Below are 12,021 nucleotides of genomic sequence, written 5' to 3' on the forward strand. Positions count from 1 at the left end.
ATATAAATATAAATCTAAGCCTTAATAATGAAAATATTAAAATTATAAATTTTTAAAAATACATTTTATAATTAGTAAATAGTGGTGATTATTAAGTTAAATAACTCAATATACTCGTATTTTATTGATACGATAGAAGACCGTACATTTTAACTATGTTTATTAATTTTTATTGAATAACCTCTAAATTTTAACTAATTTTATGCACATAGCAAATATTATTTACATATTATTCTGTTTAAAAGTAAAAAGATATACGTGTAACATAATATTATTATATAGGTAAGTATCTAAGATAAACTAAAATAATATTTAAACAATGTATAGAAATTAATATTCTTGACTTTAATGCTAATGTAAATAAATAACAAAAATAATAGTTCAATACACTACGCAATGCTTACATTATTATATATGAACAAAAGATATTATTACAAACAAAAAGAAATTACGTTAATGTCTGAATTTTTTTACGATCAAATTCACAATATTAAGCATATGACGAGTAACATGGGTAAAATTGAAACAGGACATTGAATAGAACATTGAACATAAATAATTAAGCTATAAATTAAAGTAAAGTAGATTTAATAAAAATATATACTTAATAATTAAACTGGGATAACATCGTTTAATTTATTATCCCGAGCTTAATATTTTAAAGTACCTAAAATTCTATTGATATCACTTTAAAATAAATCCATGATCAATGTATTGTCAAACAATATTCTACTACAAATATAAAACGACATGAGTTAATTGAATATTTTACAATGACTATTGAAATAATATCAACACAAATATCACCTAAAATAAAATCAAAATAAATATATTAAATAATATTTTTGGCATAACAATGAAATATATTTTTATTTTTATGTACACACACATAAATATTTGATGGGACTGTGTTATAAAATATAAATAAATGTTCAAACACATTAAATTATAAACAAGTATTTTACTTTTTTGAAATACTTACAAATAATATTATATTTTAAAGTTTAGTATATTAAATTGTAATGTACATAAACAAAATAAAAAATATATTTGTTATTTTACACTGATTTCCATTCATTCTAATCTTCTCGTGTTGTCAAGTTTAACGATTGTTATTTTTTACTTTTTATCCACGCAAATAAATTATTAACTATAAGACAAAAACAATTTTTGAGATGGCATAATTGACAATCATACATTATAATGACTGAAGACAAATAAATTCATAATGACACCTAACTTATAATATAATATGTTGATTGATAGTCACTGCTTGAAAATGGTTATTGACTACCTATACGTACTTATTCCATGTAAACATGACATAGTATTATTTTATATAATTATATGAAAGCATTAAGCAGTATTAAATTTACTAATAATGCATTCAGAATAGTATACATTAAATTATTATTATGACATAATTTGTTCTCAAGTTACAAGAATCAAAGAGTTGAAAAACCACATAGGTATTTACTATTTTATTTTTGTTCAAACCTGTAATGCTTTTATATGGATTGTTTCACCTTCATTAAGTAATACGTTTTTGTTGTTTCTTGTCGAACTCAAGAAATTATCAAAAGTTTTTTTTTTTGATATTCTTTTATACTCTGTGTTATGTTTCTAGTTACAAGTGGCATTATTGTTTATTTACTATTGTTCTATTTTGTCCAAATATTTATTTGTCTTTGTTTTGGTTTTTTTGTGATATCTGCTTTATGAAAATACAAGTTGATATTTTTAGTTTTTTTAAGCTCAATTTTAAATACATGGAATCATTCAAACCCTGTTTAAAATTCCAAAATATGTTTTTATTATACCTCTAATTTTTCTATTAGACCTACAATTAAGGCCACCCAATATTATGATTAATATATTAATATTATCTACAGTGCGTGCATGACACAATAATAGTACAAATACTTAAAAAATGTAATTATTATAATTTAAATGATAAAAAAATGGTTTTAATCATGCTGGTGTGTTATTTTTGAGACAGGTACTACCAAAGGCCTTTATTAAAAATAATACGCTAAGGCGATAACACAATAACATATAATATATAAGACCGTTATAGATAAAAGCACCACAAGATCCGATTTTCAGTAAATGCACAAGGTAATTGAACTTTAGAGTACTCCTGATAAAAATGGTATTCACAGATAAATATAAAATAAAACCTAGTTGTAAAACTAATACAATATTTTTCAACTCCCCAAAAATCTAAATAATGTTTTGTAAAACCATTTTTTTTTTTCATTAACTATTCATAGTAGTTTTTTATTTTACTAACCACAAAAATTTGAATACGGTTTCGATGCCTTGTAAGCCCCTTAAGCGTTAGGGTCCGGATGCCATCTACCCTCTGATCACTCAGTAGTATTACGCCACTGGTTACGATCTTTTTTATCAATAAAGAAACATTATACTAGCTGTTATTTGAATCTACGTTTTGGGTTCTGCGTGTATATCATTCTTGTTCGCATTGTTGAAATAGCAATGTTTATTACGCAATTTCCGGTAAGTTTTGGATTCAGGAATTCATTAAATTTCCTTGAACCAGAAAATGGAACGGCTTTATTATAAATCCTTTTCTATTGTTATCGTAAGTTTTGATAGTGATTCGTATTTATACGTTATTATAATAATATCATGCAATAGTGAAATAAGTATCGAACTATTATTAGTATCCAATATTGTTATATAACGAACTTATATAGTAAAAACATCAATATGATCTTAATTGTTTTGTGTTATATAAATTTAGCTGTATTGAATTTATATTTTCAGGATAATAAAATCAAAAATGTATTTACTTTTAAAATACATTATTGAGCGTGGTACAACATTATATATTTTATATTCACCTACTGTTACATAAAATCAAAAAATTGTATTTAATAATTACCTAACAGTTATTTATTCCAGATTGTATAAGTAATCAGTGATTACTAATCACTAAATATTTATCACATTCAATGAATCAATAGTACACTAATATTTTCTAAACATGATTTTGAGATCCATGATTGGTCTTATAAATTTTTTTGATTATTAAATTCAATAATTGTTTACACAATATATCTATATGTAAAAATAATAAATCACCAATCATATTAACATGTATTATTAGTCTGATTAGTGCATAATATGTTATATGTAACAGGATTTCTAACGATTTTGTGGAGAGTGTACCTATAATACTAAAACAATAATATATGCTGAAAGTAATTTGATTTCACTAATTATTTCTGTTGATATGTTTGCACTATCGTAATAAATACCTTTAATGTTAGCTATGCATCGTGTTAATAATATTATTCGGGACCGAATTTAACCGTAGACCTGTATAGAAAAATGTTGTTGGGTTAACCGCATTCAGTCTGGTAGGATTATGGTTATAAAAGTGGCAATTGCTATTTTTTTGAAATCAGATGGTGGCTAATACAATTATAATATAGATCACATAAATTTACAAATTATGGCTCACATAAAACAATAAGTATTTAACTACTTTATTACTTTAAATCGACTATAAAAAAAATAGGATTATACCTAATAAAATTGAATGAAAAAAAAAAGGTTTACATAAAAATTTTTTTTTTGTAGGCTAGATATTCATCAAAAATGTATTACCTTGGTGTACTAAAATTATTCAATTCAGCACTATTTGCTACAAATAAACGTGCAGTTCTCATATTATTAAAAGAAAAAACATTTTTATATTATTATTTTTGTATACTATGTTATTATTGACATAGGCATATTATAAGAGACATTTTAGTGTAATACATTTTCTCTCTGAACAAAGTAATATCCATTTTCTATGAGGTTTATATTTTTTTATATTTATATAGAAATATTCAAATTTAATAATGTTTCGTTTTGTTAAAATTGATAATATAGGTAGTATATTATAGTGGATGTAAAAAATTACTCTAAATACATTGTATGCACAGTTACCCTGCAATTATTTATTAATATTATTTTGCATTCCGGGTTTGAATAAAATAACAATACAAAATAATGGAAATCAGAGTTTTCAAAAGTCATTTTCTCTCAAAGAAAATGTCTAATGCACAAAAAATAAAATAAAATTCATATTCATCGAACGATAAGATTTCCTTAGTCGTTGTTTGTATTTCCCTTTACGCGCCATTAACATAATGCATGATTAACTAAAAGTCGAACCCAAAGAAAAAAATTTAGATTTCATAGTCTGAACCATTACGGGATAAATTATTATTACAATATTTTTACTCTTTTTTTTTTTTTTTATTCTATTTTTTACATTGGAATACTTTAATATCTTAAGACACTGTTCATTAGTTATGTTTACTTTTAGATAACAAAAATTAGGTTTTTTCACCACCCAAAACATTGTTACGTAGTATCTAAACGCCATGATTTTCTTGATAAAAGTAAAAACATATTTTTAATATAATATTATAATATTAAGTAAACATTATTGTTTTGTTATGTTATTACTCATCATAATGCTATTACATCGGTTGCTAATTTAGTTTCGTTTAAATTGCCCTAGTGCTTCAGTTCAAACATTAAAAAATCAATAATCATACATTTATTTCATATAAATAAGTTACATAGTCTTTTTTAATAATATCAAACCAATTTAAAATATAAGTTGAAGCTTTTGTTTGTGACAGCTTATATTTTAGTGACTCAGTAACTGTATAACAAATAAAAAGTAATGCGCCATACCACTTATAACTTATTAATACATTTTATTCATATTGTTGTCAATATATCAATATATATTTTGTTTTCGTATAATTTTAGTTTTATTAAAATATCAAATATTGTATTTATAATTCTGGTTAAATTTTGGATTATTAATTCAGTAGTAACTATTTCTATTTTCGGCGAAATATGTTTACATTTTTCCGATAAGCCTAGCGCATTAATAAAATAATTAAAATTATGTGAGCACTTTTGGAACTCTACTTCAAAATATTTTGTATTTGCTATAATAACGTCAAGGATTAAGCATAAATGATACCTCTAATTTGGGTCTGATATGATTGCCCGACACTCGAATGCCCGACACTTCAATTGCCCGATACCATTTGCCCGACAATACTTTTACCCGACATTACATTGGCCCGACACTACATTTGTCCGACAATACTTTTACCCGATATTACATTGGCCCGACACTACATTAATCCGATAATATATTTTACATATTTTTATTGTACGTAATACTAATATACAATATTTTATTATTATTTATTATTTATTAATATAGAATAATTCAAAAAAACCAAAATCAGACGAATATTTTATCATGGATAATATCGTTATATATAATATATATGTAATATAAAAGTAAGATAATAATTTCATTTATAAATAAACCGATAGGCGATAGACAGATAAAACGACAATAGGTTTTTGACGCGACGCGCGACGTTTTACAGTTCAGTACAGTACAGTTATAGCCGTATTATAGGTATACATTTAGTACAAATTCTACTTCTTTCTTTTAAAAATATTATAATTTTGATTTTTTTTCCGTTAGGTTTTATTTTAATTATTTTTTTTAATATACATTGGAAGATGGCACAAATTTGTGAAACCGTTTCATCAAATAGAGGTGGTATAAAACTTGTTATTGATGGTTATATTATGACAAAAGACAAAAATAGAGATGATTTGTATTATTGGTGCTGCGAAAAGAGAAAAACTCTCAATTGTGGTGGTTATGCTTGTACCATTCTAATTAGTGGACAGCATAACTTACGAAATACAAAAGAGCATAACCATAGCCCCGATGCTACTAGAAAAGATATCATCACGGCTGTTCATAATTTGAAACGAAAGGCTCGTGAGACTAATGACACGCCTGCACAAATAATACAAGTTGAAACCAATGCTGTTTCTAGCCTAAGTCAACCATCGTTGCCAAATAATCATGCTCTACGTCAAATTATAAAAAGAGTACGCAGAAAAGATATACCTATGCAACCAACTTCCATTGACGATATAGATGTACCATTACCCCTTAGAACTATTAATGGACAAATTTTCCTAGCAAAAGATGCATCCTTTGACAATGAAAGAATACTTTTGTTTACAACTAAATCTAACGTTGAACATTTGAAAAAAGTTCATATTGGATCATGGACGGTACTTTTAAAACTGTTCCGACACTTTTTCGACAATTATATACAATTCATGCTATGGTAGGAACAGGAGAAAATGCAAAAATATTGCCTCTCGTGTATGCTTTAATGACGAGTAAAACAGAAGAATGTTATACTCGCCTTTTTGAAAGTTTAAATGATTTTGCAGCTGAAAATGAGTTAGATTTAAATCCTCAATTTATTTTAACTGATTTTGAGCAAGCGGCTATAAATGCTTCAAAACGTGAATATCCAGACACTAATTGCATAGGTTGTCTTTTTCATCTAGGGCAAAGTGTATGGCGTCAAATTCAAACAAATTCTCTAAGTAAAAGATATGGAGAAGACGAAGAATTTAGTTTGAAACTACGTCAGATTATTGCACTTGCTTTTCTTCTACCTACCGAAATACCAGGTGCATTCGATGAATTGAAATCTACTATTCCTGAAGAAGCTTCTGAGATAATGCAGTGGTTTGAGAACAATTATGTGCATGGTAGAATTAGAAGGATAATGAGAGGAGGTAATGTAAGTCGTGCAGCTGCTTTATTTCCACCAAAATTTTGGTCCGTATTTGAGCGAATGGAATTAGGAGTTCCTAGAACTCAAAACCGCGTAGAGGGTTGGCACAGACGTTTTGAAACTCTCGTTGGAAAATGTCATGTTGGTGTTTACACAATTTTAGAGGAAATTAAAAAAGAACAAATTCAAACGGAACGAAGAGCCGAAGATATAATTCGTGGAAGGGCACATACTCCAACTCGTAGAGAATACGCTGAAAGAGAAAAACGTATTAGTGCAATTATAAATGATAGGGGAAATCGATCACAGTTATCATTTCTAAGGGGAATCGCTCATAACATTAAATTGTAAGTAGTATAATGTTTTTATTATAATTAATTTTTGACACATATTTATTTATAATACTTAACTTGATATGTCAGAGAAATATTTTATAATTAGTTGTATAATTTTATATATAAGATTAATTTGTAAATAACATAATAAAATATAATATTTTATTGAAATTTTAAATAATTTTTGACACAAATTTATTCATAATTTAATTTAATATTGTCGGGCAAACGTAGTATCGGGCAAACATAGTGTCGGGCAAATATAGTGTCGGGCAAATGTAGTGTCGGTTAAATGTATTGTCGGGAAAATGGTGTCGGGAAATTAAGGTGTCGGGCAATTGAATGTCGGGAAAATGTACTGATCCCCTCTAATTTTTCAATCCAATTTCTAAGAAATATATATGATTATTTTCATTAGTACAATAATTTTTCAGTCGACCACTATAATAGTATTTACATTATATGTAAATTAAACAAGAAACATTTTTAGTTGAACGGTTTATTAATATTGGTCATCTCGAGGGTAAGATAAAGTACAAAAAAATGTAGTTAACAAAAATTGTAAAACTTTCGAAGTCCATGGTAGGGTCATGCATATTTAACAGGGTGCGCATTATTTTAATAGCTTGGTAACCTACTGAAATGTCCATATAATTATATTTACATATTATTTAAAAGTCCTGACTTTAATAATACCTTCTACTCAAACAATACTTAACATTTTCATATGCGTGTTAAATAATTAATATGCATTATGTGTTATTAAAGTTTGACAATGTATAAAGTATAATATCGTTAATGGTGAAATTTAATGAAATTTAATTTTATTTATTTTTCTTAGAGAAGATTTCAAATTAAAATAATGAACTGTTTTAATGTTAATGGAATACACATTTGTATTTAATTAATTTAATAAATGCGCTATATACTCATGATTTAAAATAAAATCAAAATTCACCAATTAACTACAAGAACAAACGTTAATTTATACGTCAATAGTGAATAAATAGTACTTCAAAGTGTATATTTTGTAACATATCAGACTGTAACTATAATTAATTATGAAGATCGATATGGTTAAGATTAATCAAAATTTATTAAAACTGTTCTCAGTAAAATATATATTTTGGATATTTAATTACCACATTTTAAAATTATTTTAAAAATTATTAAAATTAAAAGCTTACATAACAATTGATTTTATTAACCATTTATATATTATTACATTTATTAAAATTCTAATAAATGGAATTTTGAAGTATATAAAGACCTTATTTTTATATACATAGATTATTATTATTATTATTTCTTGTTTGATAGTGTAATTTAATGTTTAATATTCAAACTGGTTTTTAATTAAAAAAAAAAAGAAAGAAGAACTACGTGTTTAATATAAATAATTACAAAGCACATTTATTTTTTCAAAAATGTTAATACATTTAAATCAAAATGTTAATGATTATTTTATTAATTATTTAACTTTATGTACTAAAAATAATAATTCTTTCGAATCAATTATAAAAAGATAAAATAATTTCTTAATTCTCAGAATTTTTTTTTTTTTAATGATACCTAATGTTTATGATATTATTATATATGAAATATAATTAATAGCTTTTACATTTTTAATTGGTTTTAACATATTTAAAATATAAAAACTATACATATATATATATGTTACGGTAAATGATGTTAAGTGGAAATTAACGTTATTCACCGGTTATTAACGTTATTTACCAAATATACAGGTAATTATCGTTATAAACTGGATAATCACGTTAATGACCAAATACACAGGTAATTGTTATAAATCAGATAAGCGCATGAATCTCAAATACTACAATTTGAAAAATTATGTAAGTACCCAGATATTTTTAAAAATAGAATAAATGCATTATTATTTTTTAATTATTTTTACAAGTTTTACTCCCATGACATTTAATATAACATAATTTTTCAGCCCCAAGGTAAGCACAATGCTTATTATTATTACAACTAGTCTTGCAATGACAACACTGGTACCTTCGAGGGCTCGCAACCGAATTATTACTACCTAGCTACTTCCCTCAGTGTCAACTGTCTACCATCTGCTAATTTTATCACATTGTCCATGTCTAATAGATTTTATTTGCAAACAGCTATTTTTGGCATGTGAAATAATATTTAAGAAAACTATATTCCGTATTTATAAAATAATAAAACAAATTTTAATTTTAATAGTATATTTTTTCATTAAGAATTAACTTACAGAGTTTGTATAAATTATAAATCATGTTCAACTTGAGTGACAACTAATAGTATATTTTGCATAGAACCAAGAGCTCTATCAACGTTTGGTATAAATACACATACAGTTAAGCCTATTTCAAGCTGAGGAAACTTTTCTTTAGAAAATTTCATCATTTCCTCTCCTTGTTTTTCTAAATTTTTTTTTGAATTTTTACATGCAATACAAATATTTTCTTGACAATCATCAAAAAAATATTTAAAATAATTTTCAAATATTTATATTTTAGTTTTATTTTTGTTATATTTAAAATTCGGAAATTTATCGTTAAATAATTAAAAAATATTTAAGTACCAAGTTCCGAATTTTTTTCTGCGATTTCTATGATTTAATTTCCGATTTTGTCTTCTTTGATGATTGGTTCTTTGGTTATTTTTTTAAATCTTCCGCAATAACCTCTTTTATTTTATAATCAGATCAAAATTTCCCAAATCATACGGCTATTAACGTTATTCACTAGAAAATAACGATAATTCCCACATTTGTAGGTAAATAACGTTAATAACCGGCGAATAACGTTAATTTCTGATATAACATCATTTACCGTAACATATATATATATTACTAAACACATTATAGAAAGTAAATTATAAAATATTGTTTCAACTAGAATAATATAGTTTATTAGCATTTAAATTTTAATAAATAACGAAAATTAAAAATGTTTAATTTAAAATGTTTTGAATGAGTAAAATTATAACGACAAAAAAATATTTAAATATTAATTATAAATATCCAGATAGCAGGATGACGTTAAAATTTGAACCTTGAACAGTATCTGGTTCCAAGAATTAAAGTTGACACTTGTGGCACTTTTATACTCGTTATTGTGTTGGCCACTATAGCTATGACTTACTGGGCAAAATGTAATTTTTTTTTGTAGAACTTAATAACCTGAAATTTTATTGCTGCGTAAGAAGCACAACGATGTAACTATTACTGTGAATGTATGATATCAAAACTATACATATCATCAATCATTATGTTTTATTTAATATTAGTAATTATATTATGATATTTCCAAACAATATATGGGTCATAGAAACATAATATAATATTTTGTAATAAAATAATAAAATAAAATTTGCACATTGCAATGATGTTTCAAATATTTTGTTGATTTATTTTAATCTTCTGCAAGTCGTAGCTATAGATTCCGATATGTGTGACTTTTAAGCAGAATATATCGATCTTTTAATAACTTAATATTTAAGTTTCTATTTATTAGTGGTCCATTTTATCAAATATAATATCTTAGTTACGAATTTTTAAATTTATCTTTCAAACCTTACAAATTAGAAATATTCTTACAGTCTCTTTCAAAAATAAAGGTAAAAATATTGATGTGTGTCTGTGCAACTCGAGATTTAATTATAAAATTGCACCCTATCAACAATGTTAAAATGCACTATAATTAATTTTTCATCAAATCGTAATACACAATATGATTGTTGTTTTGCTTTGTAAACCCTTTCCATACAATAATAATTAAAAAAAAAAAAAAAAACATGACGATTTAACAACCAATTTTTGTTCAATTAAAATGACACCACTCAAGTTTATCTGGTGTATTAGTTTTGGCTTGCCACTCAATTGGACGATGGCGTCAGAGACGTGTGCGGTTGATTTTGGAGTGGGTTTTCGTAGTGCTAAAAACACATTAACTATCACACCATTTACACGACAGTAGGCTTCACGTCATTGCTGTTATTATTATTATTATTATTATTATTATTACCGTGGTCGTGGTCCTCAAGTGTTGTTATTGCTATCAGCCAGTTTAGTAATAGTCAGGACTCAGGACCCTGCGCTTAGGGATTGAGTGTCGGGAGGAATAAGTTGTATACTCCGGTGTGGGAGCGTAGGATGAAGGTATGGCGAGGAGAGTACAACCGTGGAACCATTACACGTTTTTCCCTTATCAGCCCCTATCTACCCAACCATCCACCATGTCGAACTCCAATGATCTCCCAATCCTCACATTCAGTATAGAAAGTTTGTTACACAGCAGTTACACAGCAGTTATAAACGAGTCATAATATTGTTTGCAGCATTTATGATTTCAGCTCCGTTTCAAATCAGTGTAGTTATGCAATATTACATAATCACTGAGATATTTTACTTATTATTATCTTGATAATATCATCATCTAACACTATTAATTTTATTTTATTTAATCATTTTATTTTTAAAATGTTTTGCAATACTATTTGATATATGCGTTTTGCACTGAACGCCAGCAATATTCATCAGATTAAAATTATTATGGCCGTTTGTCTAGACCGTAGGTCTACTAATAATGGATCTAATTTTATGAGTCAGCATTATGTTGATATATTATTATGCTTGTGAGCCCGCACGCGTGTGAATAATACATGTAGTATACCCGTGTGTGTTAACTGAGAGAATAAAATAATAAATATACACACCATGCCACTGTAAAAAAGTATTATTGTTAGAGCTAATCCTTTTTAAATAATGCTTATAGGATTATCACGCGTGAAATTTATATGCGTATAATATATTAGATTATTATTATTCAAAAATTAGGATCACGGCTTAATGAATAAATATATTATGCCACACAATAACTTATCGGTGGCGCTTGGAAATTAATTTCTCGCACAGGTTTATTTGAGTTGCAAATAATCAACGAAAAAAAAAATGAAAGGTTGTAACTAGTATAATATTTTATTAATTCAAATAACGTCTAATAATGCCGATTTTATAT

At 25.9% G+C, this 12,021-nt stretch overlaps 1 protein-coding gene across 1 annotated transcript; it reads left to right on the forward strand.

The window, feature by feature from the left end:
* Positions 1 to 6,254: 6,254 nt before the first annotated feature.
* Positions 6,255 to 7,019, forward strand: LOC112593269. The gene has a single exon (XM_025337632.1). It carries the CDS (start codon positions 6,255 to 6,257, stop codon positions 7,017 to 7,019), a length of 765 nt encoding a protein of 254 aa, XP_025193417.1.
* Positions 7,020 to 12,021: the final 5,002 nt, after the last annotated feature.

The sequence above is a fragment of the Melanaphis sacchari genome, unplaced genomic scaffold (assembly GCF_002803265.2).
Source record: "Melanaphis sacchari strain LSU unplaced genomic scaffold, SCAv2.0 Contig1_pilon_pilon, whole genome shotgun sequence".
Taxonomy (NCBI): Eukaryota; Metazoa; Arthropoda; class Insecta; order Hemiptera; family Aphididae; genus Melanaphis; species Melanaphis sacchari.

Bases quoted from the DNA above. Each gene is read 5' to 3' on its own strand.
- LOC112593269 (XM_025337632.1), top strand. From the start codon at position 6,255: ATGACGAGTAAAACAGAAGAATGTTATACTCGCCTTTTTGAAAGTTTA.